This window comes from Lemur catta, chromosome 4, assembly GCF_020740605.2.
Source record: "Lemur catta isolate mLemCat1 chromosome 4, mLemCat1.pri, whole genome shotgun sequence".
In the NCBI taxonomy this organism is placed as follows: domain Eukaryota; kingdom Metazoa; phylum Chordata; class Mammalia; order Primates; family Lemuridae; genus Lemur; species Lemur catta.
In genome coordinates this window covers 65,563,330-65,591,120 of record NC_059131.1, presented here as the reverse complement: position 1 = coordinate 65,591,120, position 27,791 = coordinate 65,563,330, and the positions used below count along the sequence as shown (strand labels likewise).

General features: G+C 37.6%; 1 protein-coding gene across 1 annotated transcript; it reads left to right on the top strand.

Annotated features, from left to right (window-relative positions):
* The first annotated feature begins 538 nt into the window (after window positions 1-538).
* Window positions 539-27,791, top strand: SUCLG1 (succinate-CoA ligase GDP/ADP-forming subunit alpha). Its single transcript, XM_045549957.1, has 9 exons — window positions 539-802; window positions 7,799-7,902; window positions 13,084-13,200; window positions 16,216-16,428; window positions 16,577-16,634; window positions 18,756-18,839; window positions 20,310-20,461; window positions 25,664-25,852; window positions 27,547-27,791. The coding sequence occupies exons 1-9, from the start codon at window positions 706-708 to the stop codon at window positions 27,571-27,573; spliced, it is 1,041 nt and encodes a 346-aa protein (XP_045405913.1). The 5' UTR covers window positions 539-705; the 3' UTR covers window positions 27,574-27,791.

Here is a 27,791-nt window from a genome sequence, read left to right as displayed (position 1 = left end):
CTAAAGCTCCTACAGAGGAAGCGAATGGTTTGTCCAAACGGAGCAAAGTCACATTTGACCTCCAATTTTAGTCCGTAGGATCCCTAGGAAATAGACTTTCATACATTTAGTGCCAGTCAAAGACTGTATGATAGTTTGTTTAACCAAAAGAAATCAGGCGTCAGTAATTTTGGTCTCTCTCCTCACATCCTTCCCTGCCCCGGCCACTAGTCCGAGTTCTCACAAGGGTAAGCGGTGCGAAGTATTATCTTTTCCACATTGCAGACGAGGAAAACAAAGATGTAGGAAACTGGCCCAGGAACCGGAAGGTTCTGGCCCGGCTTTTCGCACCCACCTCGCCGTTTCTTCGCTCCTTCGGTCCCCAAGGCGCCGTCTCCTCGGGGGGACTCCGCCTTCCCTCCTTCCCTGCCCGCCGCTCCGCTCGGGCGACGAAACGCTCGGCCGAACTACATTACCCACAACGCCCCGCGCCGACCCATCGCCACTGGGGCTTTCCCTAAGCTGCTGTTGGAATTAATGTTAAACCCACATTTTAGAGGGAAACCCGAGTTATTATCTGATTTTCCGATAAGGTGCCTCTTTTCACCTGCGATGCCCACTGTTCGGTGACGAGGCCTCATCCGTTCAGGCGACCGCTCTGGCCACCCTCCTCCTCCTGCCCCGGCCCCTGTCAGGTCCCCGGGGTCCTGGGAGTGTCATTGGCGGATGACCGCCGCCCTTGCAGGGGCTGTTGCGTTCGCGACCATGGTCTCCGGCAGCAGCGGCCTAGCAGCCGCCCGCCTCCTGTCGCGTGGCTTCCTCCGTGAGTCGGGCTGGGACTCTGTGGTCCTGGCCTCCGCCGGTTCTTGGAACCTCCGCGTCCGACGTCCGGGCCCAGGCCGCGGCGGGGCCCTCCAGGGTAGCAGCTGGGGAGCCGCAAGGGCTCCGACTCCGAGTCCGGGACCCTGTGGGGTGAAGGCAGCTTTGCTGCATGCATGGGATGGGGGGATAATTTAGGCCGCTGGTGGCTGGGGACGCCGGGTGGCTGAGTCAGGATTCGGGTCTGGTAGCTCTGCAGACCTGGGAGCTTGCTCTTGCCCCCGCAGTGACGAGTGGCACAGTGGGGGTGGCGCCTGTGTTGACCTTTATGGAGTGAGAGGTGAAGAGGTCCAGGGTGAACCTAGCTGGGAGGATGAGCGTCAGTTGAAAGGTAGGGGAAAGGTGTCTCAGTAGGAAATTGGAGGGTGAGGCTGTGTTCTTTGCACAGAAGGGTCCTGCACTTCGAATTGTTCCTTCTGTGGATTGTCGGGGTCAGGGGAAAGATGGTTTCTGCATCTAGAGTCGGTATAGACATGTAGAGTCCTAGAAGCTTAGGGTTGGCTGAGACCTGGACCAGTTTATTTGCAGTGTCTCCACCAGGCGGTTGTGTGAAAACCTCAGTTCCTGAAAACTTAACAGTCTTAGAGTCATGCTGACTGTTGAACATTTTTGCTGTGTTCTGAGGAAACTTTGAAACAGCCATGTCAAAGTTTGAAGTCTGGCTAGATCTTTTATAGTCTGTGTTATAATCTTGCGCACTTTTCTTAATCTGTTTCTCAACTGTTGTTTCCAATTACATGAAAGGAATACCGTATTTCAGTGAATCTGAGGCACCATCTCTTGTAAGGTGCATCAATATTTTTGTTCCCCACTGGAAAATGATTACTAAAGTTGTGACATGCCATTGGTTGTCAGATGCATCCTGATTTAAGAGGTGTTAAAAAGTGAAAATAATGTGCATCATAGAAATAATGATGTACAGGATGATCTGTGCAGAATAAGTGAAAAAATTTGTGTAGAACACCTGATAAGTGATAGACATCTAATGTTAGTTTCCTTTCTTTCCCTTTGCTCCTAATTCTGCTGCTTGTACTGAATATTGGATGAGACTTATTTCCTTTCTTGAGAAGATTACATTCTAAAAGTGGACAATGATGAGTGTGCACTCAATAGCTACACTTAGTTACCAAATCACTTGAGGACAAAGATCTGGCTAGATAATTTTGGCAGGTAGGAAACAGTTGGGTTTATTTGGGAAAGTTTTCTGGAAATTCTTATTGTATGATTTAAAGGACAATTGAGGATGTTGTAGACAGAAGGAAAAAAGCGATTAGTTAGATCCAGGAATCACTTTGGTCGGTAGTTTGAGCTCCAATAATGAGGTAGTATTGGATATGGGCCTAAACCAGCTAAATTTGAATAGAGTATGGGTTAGAATGTAGAAGGCCTGTTGTGTAGCACAGCCACTATGGTGGGAAAGCCCAGGAAGGAGTTGCCCACCTATGTCTTTCTCTCCTGGATTCTTGCTGGTCTGAGGTTCTGAAAGGTCCTAGCCTTGAGTAGGTCTACTATCTTATTAGGAGAAGAATCTAGAGAAGAAAGGATGAATGTCCAAAAGATCCAGGTCCTTAATCTACCCTTAGCAGTACTTAACAATCCTCTTCCCACAGAACTGGAAGTTCTTTCTTCTTCCCAGGATCTTGAGGTCTCAGAGATCATCTGGTTTAGCTTTCTATTGCTGTAGAGGTCTCGAATTATCCAAATCATGTGATTAATTTGTTATTAGGGGTCTGAGTTATGAGATCGAAACCAAGATAATGTATGTTAGAGTGTTTCAGATGACTGCTTAATATATAAAGACCTCTAAATTTGCAAACCTCTGACTCTTCTTTCCCAGGCCACATTTCTAAGCCCATTTTCACTCCCACTAGAAAAATAGCAGCCACAACATCACCTTGCAAACTTTTTTTTAGGGTGTTAAAAATTATGTAGGCTCTGAGGTTAATAGAATTAGAGGTGTTAAGGAATTTTGTTCTCTTAAATTTCAGTTGACTGTACATTATGTACTGAATATTGAAGGTCATAAGTGTTACAATATTAATTTGAGTTTAAAAAATAGAAAAAACAAGCAAACACTGAGAGGTGTCTTCCAGAGCCCTATTGGAGATGCAGAAACAAAAATTCCATTTTTATAGCTTATGAAAAGAGGGAAAGAAGCCAGTTGAAGTGGGGAGGGAAAATAAAAGGAAAAACGAGAAAGATTTCTTCTAGGAGAAAGTATAAGGATTTTTATAAGCACCTTTGAAGTTGAATAGTGAAGTTTTAAAGAAGTATAAAGCAATGCAAGGTCTTTTTAAACATGTCAGGAGCTTCTATAAATTGAATCTTTTAGAATAAGTAGGGAATAAAAGCCAGTGTTTTTGAACTTCAGAATTAGGGTATTTTAATGCCAGAAAGTGAACCTTACATCCAGCCGGTCCCACACCTTTGTTTGGCAGATGAGGAAATAAACTCAGAAAGTTTGCACCTAGTATCAAAAGGGGTCTTCAGACTCTATGCTGTGTGGTAGCCTTTCCACCAGCATATGCCACGTGATAGTTTAAGCTTCCTGTTTTGGAGATCTGATTTTTTTGGCAGTTTCAGTGGTTTGTTGAGAAGGTGTCTGTCCTGCTCAAAGGTGCTGCCTTCCTGTTCCATGTGTTTGCAGAGTGTGTAGGCCTGTTTTTAGAATTGGGGAAGCAATTAGAAGTGTAGGTTGGAAAAGGAGACCCTCAACAGTGATGTTTCTGACACTGGTATTTGTTACCATTGCATCTAGGAACCAAATCTTTATTTCAGAAATACAGAATAGGTTTGATCCAAATGTACCAGTGTAGCCATGAGAAAGTGATTTGATTATGTTTTTAACATCATATTTGTTTTCCCATATAAACATAATTGGAAATGTTCAAAATAATTTCCCTTAACTATAGGGGAACAATTTCATTTTGCCAAAAGACAGGCATTTTATTGCCTTATACCTACATTTTTTTACATTATAACATTTCTAAAATTGGGATGTGTCTTATAATTATTGATAGCTTGCAAAAATTGACAGTGTTTTCCTTTCTTACTAGTACTTGATAGTACTTCAAAATCAATGGTGTTTTATATTTGATGAAATATGACACTTAAAGCCTATTAAGCTTTATTTGTAAGTCAGTATTAAATGATTATATAGTTTTGTATTTGAATAGTGGGTTGTTTGGGGTTTAGGGATAAGTGGATGGTAAGCTACTCTGCTGTATTTTAAGGTCCTATAGGTATGGACCACAATAGCCTGTATATTACATATGAATAATGTAATACATGTTGTTAATAAGTATACATTTGTTAAATTCATGAGTACCTGCATGAATAAGTGACTAATAGGGACACAGTTTGAGAGGTGAGTTGAAGAAGGAGTACTTTCATGAACAAATCTGAGATTATTGGTTAGGAGTGTGGTACTGGTCATACAAGGCCATGGTTTGAGTCTCACCTGGGCAGGAGCTCTTTCATTATACCCTTAATCCCACCAGCCGTCTTGTAAATGATGTGGTTGCTATCTGTGGGAAAAAGGACTCACTATGTGACTGATTGGTACAAATTTGTCACCACTGTTGAAAACACATCTCTCTTAGATTACTCAGTTCCTTTCGTTCATTGTCTTTATTACAGTTTGTCTTTATTACACTTTCATAGATGTGTGCTTCTTTGTTTAATGTTCAGCTCTCCTACTGGGCAAGAAGATTCGTGTGGGTAGGGCCTGAGTCTGTCTTGTTCACCTGTGAATCACTACCACCTGACAGATAGCCTGCCATAATGAACATCTCCAAGCAAAACTGGTCTGCTCATTCTACATCAGTAATGATGATAATAAAATAGCTCTTCGTGATATAGCACTTGCTCTACTCTAGGCTCTAGTTTACATGCTCTATATATTATTAACTCATTTAATTCACACACTGGCCTATGAAGTATATACTGTTATTATCCCCATTTTTACAATGAACCTGCACCTTTACAGATGTTTCACATGTTAAAAACTTGCAAGTATATTTGTGCATACTATACATTATATATAGACATGGGTTAGCACATTTATAAATAAACATATAGGATGTGCATGAGGACATATAAAACATTTCTGATTGGATTTATTCAATTTTAAAATATGAATTATATGTTCTCTCTATTTAGGAAAAGATTTTATCTTTGTGCTTATGTAGGGTTGTAATCCCAATTTTGTGTGTACATCAGGCACTTTGTTAGCCAATTTACAGGCATCATCTTGTATTAACATCACAGCCTCCTCATGGGCATCTGTTATTGCAAACAGGGAGACTAAGGCTAAGGGAGATCAAAAGAAATGCCCCGGGTTGCATGACTGGTGAGTGGCAGGACATAAACTCAGGTCCAGGCCTGTCTGATTCCTGGGACAGTGTTCTTAGCTGCTCCCAGGACACAGTCCCAAGGTTAGGCTGGCCAACCTCTAAGAACCTGAAAAGAAGGTGACACCACCACATCTACTGAAGGTGGCCCAGGATGTGGCAGCCATAGCCTTTACTATCAGAAAATTCTTCCTGGTAGCCAACCTCAGGCTTTTCACATCGTGCAGTTATGGCCCACTTCTATGTCAGTTCAGATGGATTGTGTGTTCTTTGAAGGTTGGAACTATATTATTCAACACTTTATCCTTGACACCTGGCATTGTGGCTTGGCATAGTTGCTTCTCAAATCTTGGTTGAATAAATGAATGGCCATGACAACCCCAGGAAGTGGTGGTATATGTACTTGATGTTCTAACATCCTCTCATTTCAGTATCAGTGATAACCTTGTCTGGCATCATACAGGTTTGTCAGGACGGATTGTTATCTCACTTTCTTGTCTCTGAATGCATATTTTGAGCTTGCCTCTAAGGTAATGATAGTCTGTTAGTTCTAGCTTATCTCAAACTGGGTCTGAATGAGTCTGGGCCTGGGGAGTAGATGTGGAGATCGCACGTGCACGAGGACATATCCACACCTATGCACTAGAGCTTTCTCAAGATCTACTTCATTAGATGCTGTAGGCTGTCAGGGGCATTGTTGCACAGACTGAGCACTACTAACGGGCAAGGAGACTGGGAGGTGAGCTGCTATATATCACACTTCTGATCAGATTTTTATGAGCACCAAAGGTCTGGTGTTGTGAAATCTTGAGCTTTATAGAGTTGGTCCAGGAGATTTGGAATTACTAGGAGAAAGCTGGTCTGTTATTGAAGCCATGCTTTAGGGACATAGGCAGATATGTCTCTTCTCAGGGTTACTCCTAGCCCTATGGAAGGAGAAGTGAACCATCTGATCTCCTTTCTTAAGTTTGTGAGTATACGAGGAGGACCAAACTTTACCTATAAAAAGAAGTAGTTTCTTTTAGCAAATATGGACTCTAAAGATTCTGATCTTGTCATCTGATCTTGTAATCAAATCTTCTACATTCTGGTCTGAAAACTCATGATGGATGGACAATTTATTGAAGATTCCAGGAATGGGAGGGACTGGTGGAGCAGAGTCTGCCACTAGTCGGGAATAGCAGCAGGGGAGGAAAGGAAATATAGTACCGCTCTTGCACAAGTATTGTGGTTGTGGGTGTCCAGCTGGGAGAACAGAGTGCTAAGGGCAAGAGTGGACCTTGAGCACTGACTGGGTTGGAGTCTTGCACAGCTCAGTGGGGGTAGGGTCTCAGGCCATAAATTCCTGTTGTGTCCACTGGCCTAGGGTCAGGTGCTTAGCTGTGCCCACTGTGCCAGGACTTGACCCTTTGTTCAGCATAGTGTAGTCCAAGAATACAGCTGTCAGTTACTCAGCAGTTCTGTGGGTATACCAAATGTTCCTCTCGTGGATGGTAATGGTGAAATCTGGACCTGTCTCTTCCCTTGAGGTGTAGAGGACTCCAAATACCTCTGCTAGAGCAGATATTGATGCTCAGTTATGGAACCTGAGGTCTGAGGATTTAGGAGAGCATAAGGCAGTGATTCAAGGCAGAAAACATGATATGTGACAAGATTTTCTTTTCTGGAGCTAGCTTTCATGGGCTACCTCAATGGTATGTGGAAGTCTAGCTACTTAGAAGGGGCCCGGGATGGGCCACAGAGAAGGCAGGTTGGTGGCTCTAATGGAGGAGGTTTAGAAGGTAACCCTTAGTTTTTTAAGTCATCCGTGCTATACTTCTACTGATTTTGAAATATGGGGAGTTGGTTGTAGTAACTACTTAGATTTGTCAATTTTCGTTTAGGTTGATTGCTGAAAATAACTTGTTTTTTTTTTTACAAATTTTTCCTATTTGTCTACTTTCCTATTTATTTCCTATTTCCTATTTATTTTCTATATTTCTTTTATATATGAAATATATAAAAGAGTCATATCAGAAGAGATCAAATTAAGTGATTTGGGACGATATTTTAGACAAGTTTTATTCTATGACTTAACATTTAATATATTATTATTGGGGAATGAATTGCAGAGTAGTTCTTCCTTATACCCCTGACAAAGTTTGCCTCTTAGCTTACGTGTTGTTTGCAGGCTTAAAAAAGTTGGGTCAAATGGGAAAGCATGTGGCTGTTTAGTAAACATTATTAGTGGGGATGATACCTAGTTTTCAGAACCTGGATTTAATTTAAGCCATTTATCTTTGAGCCCCAATTTTCTTTCGGAGTAATAAAAATGATAAACTTCAGCTTTGCTTTCTCAACTCAGAAAAAAACTACAAGACTGTAATTCTTGGTAAAGAGAAGATCCTGGAGAATAGAACACTGTCTTTTTTGTTTGGTTTTCTAAATTATTTCTGTGGTTAGTGTGTCTCATTAAAAAGTGACATTTAAATTTGTCATGATCGCAAGATAGCTCTTGCATTAGAGGGCTTTGCTATTGTTAGTAAGTTGAGTTCATAGTTTAAAAGTTAGGAAAAATTATAATGTGTCATATTTTCTTTACTTCTCAGTGCAACAGAATGGAATTCGGCATTCTTCCTACACAGCTTCACGGAAACATCTCTGTATTGATAACAATACGAAGGTTATTTGCCAGGGTTTCACTGGTAAGCAGGTATGTATATCTAGATTTTTATTTTAAAGTGTAGACTCGAGATATAAAAAAATGTAACTATTTTTTGTTTTTGATATCACAAAATTAATAATGCATGATTGTTGCAGTAAACTATACTGTACAACAATGGGATTGTATCTAAGGAGGAGGTTAGGTGTCTGTAAGATGAAAATTGTGTTTAAACATACCTTGAAAATCCCTGGAAGTATACTATGTTGGAGAACCACATACTGTCTTTCAGCAAGTACAGCATTACTGGTTTTCCTCCAACATTGGAATAGATCACCATTTCTTTGATTAAGCACTAGGTAAAGTAGGTTACTTGTGTTTGGGTCTTTTACAAAAAATATATATATATAATGTTAAACACAGAATCCACATTCATTGTGGAGAAATGCTCAAACCCAGAGAGGCACATTGATAGTGAGACAGGCAGAAGAACCAGCACACTGACTTTTCCCGTCTTACACTGTCTCTGTGGCAGTGGTCTAAGATTAGCAGGCAAAATTGCCTAAAGTGTTTTAATTTGTTGTTATTCATTTGTCGTCATTCTCTCTCCCTCTCCCCCGTAACATCATAGAATCTGCGTAAGTTTAAATATATCAGTGATGTAATTTTGCAATAAAATGCAACATAGGAATCTCCTTTCCCTATTCTCTACCACCTACTCCACAGGAATTCATTCTGTTAGTAAGTTGGCATGTGTCCTTGCAGATATTTTTCTTGCACATACAAATACAGTATCTTATGTGTATTTTACAGAGTTTATTCTACAGTACTGTATATATTAATGTTTATATAACATTATAAGTATATAATATATATAGTGCATATATCTGTAAAATAGATTTTTAAAAGTAAAATTGGATGTCAAAGTTTCTGTGTATTTAAAATTTTAATAGCTTCTACTAAATTGCCCTTTAAAACATTTGAACGAACTTATACTCCCACCATAGTAGGTGCACAGAATTTTTTAAATGAGGGAATACTACCAAATCAGTTAGAACATAATCACATGTCTTTGCCCCAAATATTCCTTTCTTCATTATTAAAGGAATTATGGCAAGATAAAAGCAGTTAATTTTTGTTTTTTGCTAATTTCAAGTTAATGATTTTTCTGTAATTAAAAGAATTGTTATGCCAGTTCTGCAGTATTTTGGTTATCTAGAGCAGAGGTCAGCAAACTTACTCAGTAAAAGGCCAGATTGTGAAAATTTTAAGCTTAGTGTGTTAATACAGTCTCTGTTACAACTACTCAGCAGCATTATAATTGCAAAAGCAGCCATAGAAAATATGTCAATGAATAGACATGCCTGTTCCAATAAAACTTAATTTACAAAACCAAATTCCATAGGCTGTAGTTTGCCAAGCCTTGATCTAGAGGATGACAGCTAAATATCTACATTTCTATAACTTTTGTTTTAGAAATGTTAGGAATTGTTTTAAAACTATACAGTTCTATTTACAAAAATAAATTTGGTTAGCGGATTGTTTCATATAAAATATTCTTTTGCTTTTGACTTTTTTTGACTTTTTTCTGAAATAACTGGGCACACAAATGTGAATTGCAGTGGACCTTTTATCTTTTTCTTCTTTTACTCTTCTACTCTCTTAAAAAAAAAAAATTCCAGTCAACAGTAGGCTATTAGAAAAAAAAAAAATCCACCACCAACCAGAAAATAAACATACACAAAACTCTGAAATTTTGTTCATAGGTAAAATTGGCTTGCTCATAGCAAGACAATTTATGAGTCCCATATATGCCATTCTAAGGAAAGTAGATGCTCATCCAAGATTTGAAGTGCATTCAATCTTCCCCTTCCCAATTTATGTGTATGTGTGTGTGTATTTATTTTTTTATATATGTATGTATGTGTGTGTGTGTGTGTGTGTGTGTGTATAAATATATTTCTTTTTATGGAAACAAAGTCTTGCTGTGTTGCTCAGGCTAGTCTCGAAATCCTGGGCTCAAACAGTCCTCCCTCCTCAACCTCTTGAGTAGCTGGGATTACAGGTGCACACTGCCACACCTGAATTAATATTCAGCTTGTTTTTTGGTTGTATATTAATATTATTAGCATATAATCAAATATTAATTCAAATTCCCCACATAAGCTTATTATGTATGATTTTGTTTTTCTGTTTGCTAAACTTTATGTGATCTTACGACATTTTAATCTCTAAGCTTTTCTGTAAGAACCATTGTCCACATGTAAGCACTATCTAGAACTGTCTCTGCTTCCTAAATTAGGTGATGGTTTGCCTAAATATTTAAATCCAAGGTTGGTTTCAGTGTCTTTCATTTACCAGCAATTACCTTGTTTCCCATTTACTTTCCATGGTTTTGCTTTTGTTTTTAAAGTAATTGAGAGCCATAATTGCCTCAGATTTGTTGATTCAGATTCCGTTATTATAGAGGTAATGATGAGGTGTGAAATTTAGAGCTTATATCTGCAGGAATTCTGCATTTTTGTCTCAGTTCATTTTTTCAGTGCACATGTTGTGCCACATATGAATGAAAAATATTTGTATTGTAAGCAGATTTCAGCAATGCAGATTTCTAATGGTTGCTCTCTAATTTCTTTTAGTGACTTTTATGAGCTGCTAAAATTATTCTTATTCCTAATTATACTGGCTGGTAATATGGGAAAACTAAGAAAAATAAGGCGATTTTGAAGGGAAATGTTATTCCTGTTTAGCACTCTATTAGAACTAAAATTTGGTCCATTTGAATTTACCTAGCAGTGTAGTCTAAGACCATCTGGAGTGAAAGACCAATCTAATGTGGACCGATACTTTTATAAAATATAGTAGAACTGTTGCAGCAATGACATACTGCTATGTTTGCAAACATTTTCACTTTTCATTTTGTTTTTTCATGAGATTTTTCTTTCTTCCCTCCCTCCTTCCTTCCTTTTCCTTCCTTCCTTCTTTTCTTTTTCTTTTTTTTGTCATTTACTTTTTCTTTTTGCTTTTATTTCATTGCAGACCAACAAGAGTCTGCAGACCACACTTTGAATAATACTGTTTTAAGAGAGAGAGAATTGGCCTGTGGTTCTTTATAAAACTCTGTGCCTGACTTTAGACAAGTCACTTAGCAGGCTTAGGGCCAAGTTTCTTATTTTGAAAAAGAATTTGAATCAAAAAATTTCTGACATCCTTTTTAAGGCCCCAATTTTTATGCCTTTAATAGAATGTGAATAGTTGGGTCAGCAAATTTAGGTCATTGAATGGCCACATAGATCCATTCATTTTTCAACAACTATTTATTGCGTGTCTACTATATGTAATGTGTTGATTATGTGCCATATTGCAATGAACAAAGTAAACAGAGATCGCCGTCTCATGGAATTTACATTTTGTGGTGGGTGGTAGAGAAATACATCAAAATCAATGGATAGTTGATATGTTAGAAAGTATTAATATAATTGCTATGGCAGAAATAAACCAAGGAAAAGAGAGTGTGTATATGTGGGTGGAGTCATGGTGGTTAGGATGGCAGGGTGGGGATTTTATATCAGGTGATCAGGGTGTCTGACCTCTGAGTCAGGATCCAAAGGAGATGTGAGAGTGAACCAAATGGATATCTAAGAGAAGTGTATTCCACGGAGGGCATAGTGAGGCCATGAGGCAGGCGTGTGCCTGCTGTGTGTGGAAGCTGCAAGGGCAGCATGGCTGGAGTGAAATGAGCAGGAAGATATGGGGTTCTGAGGTGGAGAGGCAGGTTGTGTATTGATCTGTAGGACAGTGTGAGGAGTTAGGCTTTTACTATGATTGAAATCTAAAATAATCAGAGTGTTTGAGCAGAGTGACATGATCTTCCGTATGTGTTAACAGGATCACTCTGGCTGCTGTGGAGGTTAGATTGAAAGGGAGTAAAGGCAATAATCCTTCAAGAGTTGAGGAGACTGAGACCAAGGTGGTAGCAGTAGAAGTGGGAAGAGTTGTCAAATGTGTTTTGAAGGTAGAGCAATAAGATTTACTAATGAATCTAATATGGGATATAAGAGAAAGAGAAGAATCAAGAATGACTTTAATATTTTTGGTCTGAACATCTGTAAGGAGCAGAGTTGTCATTAGCTGAGATGGGATAGACTGGAGGGGAGTGATCAGAAACTCAGTTATGGGCATGTTGAGTTTGAGATGTCTACCCGTTCTCCAAGTGGAAATGTCAGGTAGGCAGTTGACAATGTGAGTATGGAGTTCAAGGCAAAGATCTCAGGTAGATATGTGCGGTGTGTATGTCTGTATGTGTATGGGAGGGGTCACCATATGGATGATATTTACAGCCATGATAAGGGATGAGGTCACCAAGGGCATGAATGTAGATGGAAAAGAAGTCTAAGGAGACAGAGAAAGAGAAGAAAACCAGGGGAAATGAAGCCCCAGAAGCCTAGTGAAGAAGAATTTTTCAATTTCTGGAGCCATTTTTTGTTGTCACATCTGGATGGGGTGTGGCAGGGGTGTGGTACTGGCATCTAATGGGTAAAGGCCAGGGCTGCTACTAAATATCCTACAAAGCACCAGATGACCACCCATAAGAAAGAATCATGTCCAAAATGTCAATAATGCCGAGGTTGAGGAGGAAAAATGAATGGATAGGGAAATACAGGATGTTGACTGGGTAGCGTTAAAGGCTCACGTAAGGTCAGTGATCATTAATTTAAAGTGAGACCAGTTAGAGTGGCTTTGCAGTTTTGGTTTTTTTTCTAGCCACTGTTTGGTTGTACATGTGCAGTCTTAGAATAAGTAGAAAATTGGTTTTAACCCAGGTTGTAGTTTTGCCAGATGTGTAAGCTGAAATGAGAGAGAGCCAAGTTGGTTGTGTGAGTATAATGATCTACCAGGTATTTTAAAATATGTAAAGAGTGTGAGGACACAGATTGCTGAGAAACAATGAAAAGGAGATACTCTTCTAAGTAAACACCAGGGTGTTTTTGATCATCAGCCAAGTTTGAAAACAGGAACCCTTTTTTATAGCTATTTTGGCTTTACAAAGGCCTGTTTTGCTTCAAGGTTCAAAGCTGTGTTTATTAAGTTGACAGGAATGTTGGACATATGTTATTGTTTGGGAGTAAAACCTATTTGTTTTTCTATTCCTAAATTGCTAAGATTGCCTTTGCTTCTCCTTAGGCTTTCCAGTCTGTCTTTTCTCAAGGTTCTTATGCTTTTTCCCCTCAGGGCACCTTTCATAGCCAGCAGGCATTGGACTATGGCACCAAACTCGTTGGAGGAACCACTCCAGGGAAAGGCGGCCAGACACATCTGGGCTTACCAGTCTTTAATACTGTGAAGGAGGTAATTAATGGCACTTGAGTTAGGCCAGAAAAGAAAAGCAGAGGAAAAGTGAGCTTTCTTTGGGCAGAAATCTTAATTGTGTCCTTTCTGGGAGAGCCACTTGTTATTTGAAAATTCAGTAACCTAGAGAAATTTCAATCGCAGTAAAAACCATTGTGTCATTTTTGCTTATAGACATGCATCACTAACTATTAAGGGAAGAAGTACTGTGGCCAGGGTTCTGTTTGGCTTATTATCCATTCCTTCCAATGTGTTAGTAGTACAAATGTCAGCGACCACTTCCTAACTCTTACTGAGTACGGACTGTGCAGCAGGCACTGTGCTAGGTGCTTCGTACACATTGCCCTATTCAGCCCTCACCATGACCCTCTGATGGAGGTGCTGTTGTCATCCTCATTTTAAAGACAAGAATATTACTAGCGCAAAGAGGTTAAGGGTCTTGCCCATGGTCTCCCAGCTGATAAGTGGCAGAGTTAGGATGGCTCAGAGTAAATAAAGAGAGTGGACCTATGCAAACAAACTGAATTGCAGAATCAAATCGACATATCGCAGGGTCCTAGTCTCTTCCCCAAATTGCTGATTTCTTAATAATACTTTTTAAATGATTTTTAAACTAAACTTTAATTCTTTGTTACAAAACTAATATGTGCTTATTGTAAAAATTCAGGTGATAACAAAGGTAAGTTAAATTTCATAGTGTTTTCCATACCTCAGATTTTGCTTCTGTAGAGAGCTAATTCAAACTCACTGTACATTCTTTTATTCTCTTTTATTCTACTCTTATGTGAATATATACAAAAATAATAGTATTTTAAAAGAAACTGTAGTGCAAATCCTTGGGTATTTAATAAAAACAAATCTAGTAAATAAATTTAGTACTTGGTGTTGATGTATTGATTAATCCTAAGTGTACCTCTCCCCTCTTCTGCATACTTTTCAGGTATGTTTTAAAGTATTGCATTTTTTAAAGTACAAATTTATGGACTTAATCTCTTTTCCAAATAGTAATCAAATTGAGGTTAATTTGTACTCTTAATCCTAAAATACAGGAAAAAACAAATATCCTTCAAATTTAGATTTTTCATTTTACTTTAAACTTTAAGATAGGATATACTATATATGTGTATTTGTGTTTTAAGTGTGCTGAATTTTTAAAAAGTAAAAAAAGTTATAAATTGTAAATTCTATTATGGCTAACCTTATGACCTCAAAATATAGAGAGAAGATGTTTTTTTCAAAATTGTTCTAGGTAGATAGACTTTTCTTTTGTCATGGGCCTATTTTTGCTTTCTTTTAAAGAAAATTTGTGTTGCTAAGCAATTCATTTATTATTCATAGTGACAAAAATAGATGTGGCATTTGGAATATTCTATAAGTTCTTTGACAGATACTGTTTATTTCTCACCCATTTAACTCTTACAGAGAGCTTTCTGAATGAGTAGGATTGGTACCTTTCATCCGGTATGACTTCCTAGCCCAGTTCTTACTGTCACAGTCCAGCTTCTGGAAGTATTTATAGCCTTAATCTTTTCTATAAAATACCTATGTGCCTATCATTTGACTTCTTTTGATTTCAACTTAGTTTTTATTTCTTTTCTTTGCCCTCCCCCAATCATCATCTTAAACGGAGTTTTTCAAAAAAATATTTTTAACCCTTAGCCTCATTTATAAGCATCATTTGACTTTTTCACTGTCACTTTTTTTATTAGGGATGCAGTAGAGAAAGTTCGTCAGTCTTTGGGGATGTGAGGAGTCATTCAGGGGTGATTCTCAAAGACACTGTTTTTTACTTCTGCCTAGTTTTCTAGTTATACTTGTATGTTCTATAGCTTAGTATTTGTTGTATCCATTGTAAAATCTTTGGCACAGCCTTCTGAAAGATTTTGATTTGTATCTTGATTAAGTTACATTTTTTAGCATTTACAGGGAGGCAGTCTGCTGTAACTGAAAAGAATGGACACTTTGGGATCAAATATACTTAAGTTTAAATCTTGGCTCTGCCACTTCCTAGCTATGTGACCTTGTGCAATTATTTCATATATCTTGGCTTTGGCGTCTTGATTTGTAAAACAGGGATAGTCACCATTCAGGATTGTGATGAAGCCTTAACTGAGAACTACGTAGAGCCGTTTTACAGGGCCTATTACAGAATAGGTGCTGCTCTTGGAGAGTCAGAGATCATTGATGGTCTCTGTCTTCAAGGAGCCTCCATTACAGTAGAAGAGAAGTGACCACACATAGAGGTTGGAAGAAGGATACATCCATATTGATATTAATATTTATAGAGAGCATGCAAAGACCAAATGCAAGCTAATGTCCACAGACAGAACAGCAGTCAAATTGATATTCTCTAAATGTCTTACATCATGAAAGGTGATAGCAATTGAAAGAACCCAATGCTTATTTAACCTACATTCTTATTTTATGTCCGTTTATGCATGCACATTTTAGTTTGTTATGTTCCTTTCTAATAAGTGTGTGTTTGGAGTAAAAATTGTCAGGTGAAAAACTTAATTTTTTACTATCTGTTGATAATATTTACCATGTGTATGATATATTTTTAAACAGACGTTTGAGAGCTGAGTTCTAAACACTTGGAGGCTTACTTAGTCCTTGTTTTCCTAAGGAAATGCAGGGTCTTTGGCATTGAATAGGTGGTACGGTATCTTGGTCAGCATGAGGCTGGTGTAGAACAAAATTGAGCATGTCACAAGAATGAGGGGACACATACATAAATCAAGCAGTGCGTTCAGATTTACTGACATGTCATAACCTGAAGGAGTGAAATGTCGCAACCTTTCAATTCACAGTGGCATTCAGAAGCAGAGGCTATGCTTGATTCAGCTCTTTTCTGACAGTGTAGTGAACTTGAGAATGGGAAGAATGAAGACATCCTGTATCTCCTGGTGGTGTCCTTTTTGGACCCTAAGACATTATTAAAATCATGGTATTGACTTTATTTTACAATGTTTATTACTTAACCAATAATAATGTGCTTCATGGTTAATGTTTTAGGCCAAAGAACAGACAGGAGCAACAGCTTCTGTCATTTATGTTCCTCCGCCTTTTGCTGCTGCTGCCATTGATGAAGCTATTGAGGCAGAAATATCCTTGGTTGTGTGTATTACTGAAGGTATCCCACAGCAGGATATGGTACGCGTCAAGCACAAACTGATTCGCCAGGAAACGACAAGACTAATTGGGCCAAACTGCCCTGGAATCATCAATGTGAGTACAAAAAATAAAAAGAAGCCCAGATTTAGTCTCTCACAAGGCTAAAGAGCTTTGAATCTTTGGATCAGTCTAAGTATGTTTGTGTGACTTTTGTGACTTTTTTTTTTTTTCTTTTCTGAAGCTATGATTTACTTTCTTTCAGCCTGGAGAATGCAAAATTGGCATCATGCCTGGCCATATTCACAAGAAAGGAAGAATTGGTGAGTATGTCACTTTCTTATAAAAATTCTTTGGTCTAAACTCTCAAAACTCACAAAGAGAATTTGTAACTCTGCAGATCAAGTTTATTTTAATGAATTTACCTTTAGTAGAATTTACCAAGGAAGTTTTGTAGTAGATGGATTCTATATCCTAAATACAATGAGTTTGAGAAACAATTATAATTTTACAGAATCAATGAAGATTTTGGGTTTTTTTTTTAAAGATTTTTTTCTTGCTCAGCACTCTGTGGATTCTTCCCTGTGTTCACATGCATTAATAGTTAATTTCAGGTTATTGCTAAGTAATATTATTGTTACATAGAATTCTGTTGTATGATTGTACCACAGTTTGTTGATCCATTCTCCCATTAATGAATATTTGGGTTATTTCCAGATCTGAGCCTTATGAACAAGGATTATATGAACATTTGTGCACAGGTTTTTTTTTTTTTTTTGGTGGACGTGCTTTCATTTATCTTAGTCAAATACAGAGGAATGGAATTGGTAAGCCATAGAATTGAGTATGTTCAATTTTTTAAGAAGTCGCTAAGTAGTTCTTTGAAGTGACTATCATTTTATATTCTCACATTCTCAACATAAGAGAGTTTCAATTGCTCCACATCTTCACAAACATTTAGTGTTCTCAGTATTTTTTAATTTAGCCATTCTACTGGAAGTGAAATGGTAACTCATTGCAGTTTACATTTGAGTGTTCCTGATAGAGTACCTGCTTATAGGTCTTTTGTGAAGTACCTGTTCAAAGTTTTTGCCCATTATTTTTTGTTGGGTTGTCTTTTTATTGTTGATTATAGGGGTTCTATAAAAATTCTGGATAGAAGTCCTTTGTCAGATATATGTGCTGTCAATATTTTTATTGTTAGTGTTTTTATATCCTGTCCAAGAATTACTTTGCTTTGTTGGATATCATAAACTGTCTCAAAATGTTTTGGGAAAATACATTTTCCCAAAATGTACTGCTGCTTGGTTAGTTCCTCAAGAAAATAGCCAAATTAACATTTCAAAGTTAGCCACATTATGCCTGTTTTTAGACTCTTCATACCTAACTTTCATTAAGCTATATTGTTCCCCCACAATAATAGATGGTTACAGTGTTTACAAGCCACGACTACTAATACTAAATAAGAAAAATCGTCATAATGGGTGAATGTCAGTTGTGTAGTTTACAGAATTGGGTTAAAGGTTGTCATTTTTCTTTATTACTGATGTCTTTTAGAGCTGTCAGCTCTGCTGCCAGTGTGGACTTGGTAAGTTCACTTATGAGGGAGGTTACAGGGAGCTTTCTAGACGCCTGATCCACATAGTCACCACTGCTCTTATACATATTTGGATTTTACTTAGACCTTTTGGTCTGCTTTGAATAGTTACTGCTATAGTCTTGAGGTAAGCATGGAAGAAGGAGTGCTCTGTGCTGAGTTGCCTCTCAAATCACTGTTCAGCTTTCTAAGGTGCCCATAAACCTAAAAAAATTAAAAATTAAGAGAAATTGAGGGAAGTCCTTTAGATCTTGGCCCTGTAAATGGCCATAATACTTGATGAGACAGTCCTCTGGGAGACTGCTTGTAATTCCTTTGAAAAAGGACCGTTTTTTTCCCCTTAAATATTTACCTAAAAGAAAATATGTGACACTACAAGATTTTTGAGGAGGTGAAGAGAGAAAGATGGTTATTTGTACTAATTATTCCTATTTTGATACCATTGCTCATAGTCTCAGTAACTTTGTTGACTTCAGATCCTTGAGTTAAGAGTTTAGGGAAGGGAAGGATTTTTCAGTCCCTTGAATATTTCTGAATGGGGCATAATTTAATATGATAGCAGTATAATAGTACAGTGGCTTTCCAGTTTGTGGTAATGACAGCTAATAAAATCGCATATCTGATAATTGAATGTTATTAAAGGGAGTGACTGCATTCAATCTTATTTGCTTTGATTTAAGCCTTTTCTTCTTATTTCATCATTTGAAGATATTGATGATTTGGATGGCAAATCATAGAATGAATTTTATATATACCCATGTTACTAGAAGTATTTGTAATTTAGTTTATCATATGATAGTCTATAATATAAACACAATCTAATATTTTTGAATTCTTTTCCTGTAAGGTATTGTGTCCAGATCTGGTACCCTGACTTATGAAGCAGTTCACCAAACAACACAAGTTGGATTGGGACAGTCTTTGTGCATTGGTGAGGGATTTTTGCTAAAATCATTTTATTGGTGTGTAGTGTATTCATTGAATGAATATGGTAATAATTATTGATTTTATTATTTATAAGAGGTTTTGATACTATTTTATTAAAAATGTTATGATCTCAAATTTAATTTGATTAAGTGTGAAGTTCTTCTGTATGTTTTCAAAATTCATGGTCTAAGGTTTAATTTCCAATTTGAGGAAGAAACATCTGGAGACATGTGGTTCCTGGAGAGCCTTAGTGCCTGAAAATATTTATTTTGATTGCTGTGAAGAAATGGTTCTTCATATTAGGGTTTTTGTTATCTTTATAATTATGTTCCGTGTGTCACAGTTACTGAATTCTTTGCCATTCTCTATCTCATTCTTAAGGCATCTCTGAACTGGAAGGTTGTGCTGTTATACCTTATTGGTGAGAAAATTGAGGTTGAGGAAGGTTAAGTTCCCCAGAAACTCTCTTTTTTCCACACCATACTGCCTCCCTCTTAAAAAAAATAAAAACTCCAGCAAGTTTTTACATTTTAAAATAATTTCAGTATTTGCTGCCAAAAGGCAGGAAAATTTCTCATTTTTATAAATATTCCTTCAAATCCTTAGACCTTTCAGAAATATCTCTTTTATAATAAAATAAATTATAAAATATAGCCCTGGAGTATTTTTAAGATCAAAATCCATAAATTCAATTTTGAAAACATTAATTGAGCCTTTCTATGTGCAAAACTCAATCCTAGGCCCAAGATAATGTAGTGTGATAGAGCTATGATCATGCCATTGTACTCCAGCCTGGGGACAGAGCAAGACCCCATCTCTAAGAAAAAAATAAAAAGTAATTAAAAAAGAAGTAACAGTCAGTCTGTAGGGAGCGGTTACCTTTAATCCTGCCAAGTACTCATTCTTAAATGTCAAGTACTTGTGGTAGAGTCCCTGTATGCAGGCTCTGTCATCACCTACTCTGGATCCAAAGGAACAGGGATCAGGGTACCCTTCATCCTGTCACACACTGGCACTTGTGTCTTAAAACTTATGAGTGGTTTTCTGCAGTATGCCTCATCACATAGTTTCTTTGCACAAAGAAATTTGTTAAATATTTGTTCTTTCCTCTGGTATAACATCAGCAGGCAACACAAACACACATTTTCTTAAGATGCTCATTTCTAAAGAGTTATCCAGGATAATTTTGTGGAAGGGAAGAGGCTTGATAGGCTTGATAAAGGAGCTAAAACAAAAAGAGGGTTATCTTTGTGAATATCAGGAACCAACCACCTTTTAGCATTCATGTAGTATTACGAACAGAAATAAATATGTGATTGTTGAATGTTAAGTGCAAGAGTGAAGATACATTTAAATATATTAGGAAGAAGGGGTAGGTAAAATAAGAAACCAATTGAAACAGCATTTCTTGACCTGCATTCCATAGTTCATCCTTAAATTTTCAGCTGGTGTTGATATTCTTTGACTTTTTCAGGTATTGGAGGTGATCCTTTTAATGGAACAGATTTTATTGACTGCCTTGAAATCTTTCTGAAAGATTCAGCCACAGAAGGCATCATATTGATCGGTGAAATTGGTGGTAATGCAGAAGAAAATGCTGCAGAATTTTTGAAGCAACATAATTCAGTAAGTTTGGGATTGGAAAAATATAGCTCCTTGCTCTTAAATGTTATCAGAGGCTTTAGAAGTTATTTTTATGTTTTCAAAGATTAATTTTTCAAGAAAACATGAAAGATAAAATTAAACCTTTCTAAGCTAGGCTGTCTGTACCAGACACTCAGAAGATTCTGTACTTTCTGGGTTGATTCTCCTCCCGCTTCCCACAGTACCTGTTCTCTACTTTGCTACTCTGAACCCTTCTCCCCAGGCGTAACCCTACACTTGGTGGCAGGTAAGTTGGCCTCTGGCTGAATGGAGAACATTCCATCAGCCTCAAAGCCCCCACTAGACCTGCAGACTTATATTTTCATCCGTGGTTGGTGTTCTTTTGCTGGGTCTCGGGGGAATAAGTGTCCTATCTCTTTTTCAAGGCTGACCTTCTAAGGATCCTATTCCTCTTCCAGAATCTTGGCTCCCTCTAGCTTCAGTCTTTCATTCAGTGTAGAATGGCACTTCTTTTCAGAGGTCGAGCAGAAAAATTTACTGTCTGTCCTCAGGAGGCTTTCCTTGTTGCCTCTTCCTTAGAATTAAATGTAAAGAAGTAATGTGGAGTTGTATCATAATTTCATTTAGCTTAAGGGAATTAAGCCCTATACTGGGGTGAAGAAGGGTGGTGGGAGGAGGGACACTGAAGCAGCTTGGTGCCCAGCAGCCCCACTCAGTGACTGTGCTCCAGCCATTGTGGTGTCCGAGAACTATGGGGAAGAAACATGCAAATGATTTCCAGAGTTTCTCTGACACAGATGAATAAGTGGAAAGGCATCTTCAGGAGGCCAGGCAACAGGATGGAGATACTTTCTCTATGCTTATTAAAAATAAAAAATAAAAAAATTGAAGAGGAGTGAATGAATTAAATGTCACTGTAAAGTAATGAATACTGGAGAGTTAAAGGAGCCAATAATGTTACGGGGTAGTTTAGTATACACAAAACAAAGCATATTTATATGTGCTTTAAGGAATTTTTAAGGGCTATTTTGAGTATACTTGATTTTCTTCTGTGGTAATTTTAAGCCCTAGCTCTTTCTTATATAAGATGTGACTCAATTTTCCCCCACTCTCTGGATCTCTTTCTTTACTTTTCATTCACTCCCTAATCCTCAGCAATGTGGCATCTGTCTGCCACTTAGAAGCTGTGTGACATTGGGAATGTTTCTTAACCTCTTGCTGCCTCAGTTTCCTCGTTGGCAAAATAGGGATATAGTAGTACCTGTCTCCTAGAATTGTTGTAAAGATTGTAAAATTTAAATGACTTGGTAACGTATAGCAATGCAGTGCCCAGCACGTAGCATGCTCTTGAGCTGTTTGCTGGCATCGAATCTTCTTCTTCTCTTGCCATTGTTTTTGCAGAGGTCACTAGTGGCCTTGATTCATTCTTCCTCCTATCCATCCTCTTGGTTTTTCTCCTCATTTTCCTCCTCTTTATCCCTTCCTGGATCTATTTTCTATGTCTATTTCTTAATTGTAAATGATTATCTTATATAAACAACATTGTACTTCCTGCTGTTTCCATGGCAGAAACCTGAGAACTACCTTTTATTCTCTCATCCCGTTTCCACTCAGTTACCCAGATCTGTCTAGGATGGCAGGAGCCACATTCTGTCAGTGGATTCATTCATACCTGACTCGCACTCTAGACTGTGTTATGGATGGCAGGAAAATGGTATCCTGGGTGCCAAGCCTATCCCCTGGCACAGTAGGCACCAATACATGTCAAATAAATGAAAGAATAAAGTAGATTGTTAGGAGATTGGAGTAAAATTCAAGGTTCTCTTGAATTCAGAAAAGTTGTAAAGTTTGAAATTTAAGTAAAAACGGACTTTTCTTTAAAAAAAAAAGATTTAGGTTAATATGACATAGCACCATGTTAAATTGAATTTTAAAACCTATTGCATAAAACACAATACCTGGCATAGAGTAAACAATAAGTGTTATCTGCTGCTACCTCTGCTGTTATTGTTCCAGCAAAAAAAAAAAAATTTTTTGCAAAAAAATTATTGTTTGCAAAAAAAAATAATTTTTTTGCAAAAGTTGTGTTGTTTAATCTTTAGCTTGACCTTTTGAGTAAGACGTTTTTGTCATTCTTTTATGAATGAGGGAACTGGCACAGAAGGTTAATAACTTGCCAATGGTAGCACATGGCCGAGGGGTGTGATTCATACTCAGGTCTGCCTCACTTCTCCATTATACTGTGGAGAGATCAGGAGTCGGATTGCAGAAGTTAAGGATGAGGAATTAACAGCCCTGGGCTATATATGCTCAGACCATACTGATATCATCCTAACTGGCCTTTCTGTTTATAGGCTTTCAAACTCCTCATCATTTCTATGTCCTATTTTCAGACTATACTTCCCATAATCTTTTAATTGTATTTTTCTCCACTTAAAAAACCTCCAGTGACTCTTTTTGTCAATGAGACAGAGTTACTTTGTTTGACATTCTAAGCTTATCATCAAAATCTTGTTTCTTTCTAATGCAACAGTATTCCCACTTTTGGGGGGTTGAAGGAGAAACCAAGTAGAAATTAATGCTACTCAAACATGAGATTCTGATATTCTATGCAGAGTCCACGAATGAATAAATAAATGACTTGTGGAGTCTTTTCTTTTTGATTGTGTACCACGGGTATTACAGTAGGTGCTGGGCATACAGAAATGAGTGAGGACATAATCTCTGTGTTCACAGAATTCATAGTTTAGTGGGGGAACACATGAGACATAGGTTACAGCCCGTGTACTGAATTTAACAGTAGAAACGTGTAAGGCACAGCACAGTCACTGAAGAGATGATCAACTATGAGGGCCATTGTGGAGAGTGTGGGGGGGAGAGTCAGGAAAGGTTTATGGGGAAAGAGAAGGCTTGAACTGGGTCTGAAAAGTTGAGTAGCAATTTGCCAGGTATCCAAGGAGGGTCGTGAACATTCTCAGCAGGGGCACAGAGGTAGAGCCGTGTAGGGTTACTTGAAAATAAAAAGGAGGGAAGAATGGTGGGAGACAAGGCTGGAGTAAGCAGTGTCAGACCTTGTAGCACCTTACATTGGCACCTGGGCGTGAACAAGGCAGTCAGTAGACCTGCACTAGTAATCATTCACTGCCATGTACTACTCACAGTAAAAATAAAAAAGTCAGTTTCACTTAAGAATTTTCTTGATGAAGCATTAAAAATTAATTTTATTAAATCTTGATCCTTGAGTCAGTATTTTGTGATGAAATTGTGAAAGCACTTTCACAACTGAGTTGTGAACTGAACTAGCTGCTTTTTTCATGGAACATCAATTTTACTTGAAAGAATGGCTAGCAGACAAACTGGTTATTTGGACTTGGGTATTTGACAGACCTTTTCTCAATAATGAACAAAGCAAACCTGACACATCAAGGAAAACAACTGATAATGTTTGTTGCTAATGATAAAATTTTGAGCTTTCAAATGAATATTAAAATTTTGGAAAACTTGTGTCTGCCACCGTGAGTTTGACAGCTTCCCGCTACTTAAAGGCTATTCTAATGAGGTTGGTGGTGAGACTGCTGACTGATTTGTTGATATTAAATGATGAAATGTGTCAGTATTTGGAAAATCTGCAAAACTCAATGAACCACTATTTCCCAACTGACTAATTCATGTTACAAAATCATTGTGGGTAAAAGATCCATTTAACGCACAAGACAGACTAATGGATTTTAAAGTAACAGAGGACAAAATGTTCACTGCTATGGTTTCAGATCCCAAAATCACATCTAGCCTTTAAGAAATTACCACTTGAAGAGGTTCGTATAGTATCAGAGAAGAATATCCACAGTTATCTGTAAGGCAGTCAATTAAAATAATTCTTTCTTTTCCAACTACATATCTGTGTGAGGCTGGATTTTCTTCTTATACTCTAGCCAAAATAACATATTGCAACAGATTGAATGAAAAATCAGTTATCAGAATCTATTTGTCTTTTAAGTTAAACATTTAAGAGTTAAAAAATAAGTTGTGACATAATGCCACTCTTCTCACTAGAGTGATTTTTAAAGTTTTAAAACATGATTAATTTTATATGAATTAACAAATATTTATAAGATTTCTCAGTTTTAATTTCTAATATACTAAATTTCATTAGCTACAATCTACATAACAATAGCTCTTTGAGAGCCTCAGTAATGTTTATAAGTGTACAGGATCCCCTGACCAAATGATTTGAGAACTGCTGGTCTAGGGGAAGATGATAGTGCCTGAATGGAGGCTGTCAGATTCCAGATTCCACTTGTGCTCAAGTTCTGCCTTCTACACTCTCCGTTTTGCCTGGTTCCTTATTACCTCTGGTCTTCTATTATGAACATGGTATTACCATTCCTTATGAAACTTAAGTGTATATTCATATATTACTTTATGGTATCTCTTAACTGATGTATATACATATTTTATATTATTTTTTCAACTACATTACAAGTCTAGAACACAGGAATTCTTGTATTTCCTGTATGTGCTTTTTTTAAACCTCAGAATCTAGTACAGTGATATTTATGTATGTAGAGGTTGCACATTAGAATGGATTTTTGTTGAATAAAACCAATCCCAATCTTCCTTCTTAGACACCATGAATGTCAGGATGGGGAGGGCTCTTTGCTGTCAATCTAGTTTAGCCATTTCATTTCATAGATGAAGCAGAGGTCTGAAAAAGTGATGTGCCTTGTCCAAGGTCATGCAGTTTTAGTCACTAGGAAATTGAGTCCTAGGTCCTTTCTAGCATACCTTTCCACCTCATCTTTTTTATTAAGGGTGAACTAATAATTATGACACAAAATTAGGTTGAAATAGAATAACCCATTTTTGTATCTGAAATTATTATTGCAAATCATGTATATTTTCAGATGTGCTTTTTTTTATTTTTCAAATGAGTCTCATGTATATTTGTGAAACATCTTGTGCCAGTGAAGTGGAAGTTTAATATTCAACAGATATAAACTTTCGCTCAGTATTGTTTTCCTGAGTTTGGGTAGAAAGTTGAATCAGCTCAATGGAGAATGTAGTAGTTTCAGTCATAGTTTAATGTTTGTGTTAGTTTTCTTGAGATGCATGATGGGCTTTCCCTGCCAAGCCATTTACCATTTACTGGCAGAGTTATGAATTTGAGGTTCAGTTTTGATTGACTTCTTCATCAGGGTGTTTAAACTGTCACTTTCTTCTCAGGGTCCAAATGCCAAGCCTGTAGTGTCCTTCATTGCTGGTTTAACTGCTCCTCCAGGCAGGAGAATGGGTCATGCGGGGGCGATTATTGCTGGAGGAAAAGGTGGAGCTAAAGAGAAGATCTCTGCCCTTCAGAGTGCAGGAGTTGTGGTCAGCATGTCACCTGCGCAGCTGGGAACCACCATCTACAAGGTGAGCTCCAGCCGTGGCCTGAGTGCTCTGAGGTGACAGGCCTTCTCAGTGCAGGGCCACACTGGGTGCCTGGAAACCATGGCCTTTTCTTCTGGGTCTTAATCTGTTTTATTTCATTCTGATATGCAGTTTACCAGTTTTTATCAACTCTCTTAACGTTCTAAAGCCCAAATTGGGCATGACCAGGAATAACATTCTGGTTTTAAAACTTTCTTTTTTAAGCATTGGGACTTATTGTTTTATAAGTGGCAAGATCTGACGTACAAAAAAGCACCTCTTGGAGATCATAAGTGTAATTATTCCCATTTTAGCGGTATAGGGGGAGGATGTGCAGAGAACTACCTTGTGTTTTGTGTTCTGTTTTTTCCGTGGAGGGCCTTTGGGATATAGCCACCCTGACCACACATGGATTTCTGTTATGAGGGAGAAGGGTTGGAGGCTGAGTAACAAGAAATAAAAACTGGATGAAGAAGAAGCTGGGGTGGAGGGAGATCTAAAGAAGAGAGTGGGAGATTCAGCCTTTAGTTTTTGGCCCTGGCTATGTTTGAAGCCATTGTCATTTATAGGTTGAAGGAGTGACTTCCTAACCTTCCCTCCACTTTTTAATTGGCCATTGTGAGTTAAAATATTCTAAAAGATTTGATATCTTCCAAAATCTCTTTGCAGTGATTTTCAGCTTGTCTCTCTTTGAGTAATCATTTAAGGTTTTTAGTTCCTCTTTGTTTTTATGATGGTTATAGCCTTGACAAAAAAAGCAAAGAACAAACAAACAAAAAAACGTACTTCTTAAGAATGCTGAAAGCAGGCACCAATTGTTTTTGTAGAAGGGAACAGCATTCACAGAGAATTTGAAAATTCTAGTTTGGTACAGTCTCTTTGCCCTTGTCTTAGGAATAATGAAATGGACTCCTTGTTTCATTGAGTCTTTGCATGATCCTGTCTTTTGGAATATAAATACTATGTGCCATTGTGTTTAGAAGAAATCTGGGTGGTTAGTGTGTGAAGAAGAGTTTTATCTGCAAGTAGGGAAAAAGGAGAAAAGCAAATGCTTAATTTCACATTGGAGATGTGTGTTACCATTTTACTCCACTAAGTGGCAGTAGGCATCTATATGTTTTGTCTTATTCTAATTGTTACAATCCAGAAAAATATGATTTTCAGTATTGTTTCCTTAAACAATACTTCATTGAAGGTATTTGTTTATTTCAGATGTTTCTAAGGTTCTTGACATTTTGTTCAAATCCTATCTGAATCTGTGTTTAGTTTTATTCTCTGGAAATAAGCAAAGCTGTTTCCATTGCCTTATTAAAAGGGCTGGTTGTAGTTCAGGTATATATTATAGCATTACAGGTTTGGATAAGTACAATAAAGTTTGTCAACTCCTAATAATAATACTGCAATGAAAAAGTAAGTATTATTTAAAGCATCCCTTTCAGCTTCTGGGTTTGGAAGACATAAAGTTCAAGCTCAGAATCTAGCTTTGTGAAATTAAAGCTGATATGAACTAATTTGAAAGCTGTTATTTTGTGTTCATGCACCCTCATCCTGGTATATTTTACTTCTGTAATTTGGTTGTTTAGGGATCCTAATGATAATAGGTTTGAGAGCCATTTTGACCATGAATGTAATTTGGATTTTTATTTTTATTTTTTTCCCTCTCTCTCCTCTCTTCTCCCTCTCTTCTGTTTCTGAAGGAATTTGAAAAGAGGAAGATGCTATGAAAGAAAAAAACAGAAAGTTTCCTGAAACCATGGAATGAATCATTATAGACACGTAGCAGCAGATTGCTTCTGTTGTCCACTGATTGTCAGCCTCTGTGCCTGACGCTGGTCTCTCAGGACAAGGGGAAGCCAAAACAAGGTTGAGAACGTCCTACATTAAGATGTTTTCATTTCATTGTATAACAGAGACAGCCAATAAATCTACTATTTGATTTGAA

What these genes read in the sequence shown, in the direction of transcription:
- SUCLG1 (XM_045549957.1), top strand. Translation starts at nt 706, where the DNA reads ATGACCGCCGCCCTTGCAGGGGCTGTTGCGTTCGCGACCATGGTCTCC. An exon ending in AGGGTTTCACTGGTAAGCAG is followed by an intron (nt 7,903 to 13,083) that starts GTATGTATATCT and finishes TTTTCCCCTCAG; the next exon opens with GGCACCTTTCATAGCCAGCA. An exon ending in TCTTTAATACTGTGAAGGAG is followed by an intron (nt 13,201 to 16,215) that starts GTAATTAATGGC and finishes TTAATGTTTTAG; the next exon opens with GCCAAAGAACAGACAGGAGC.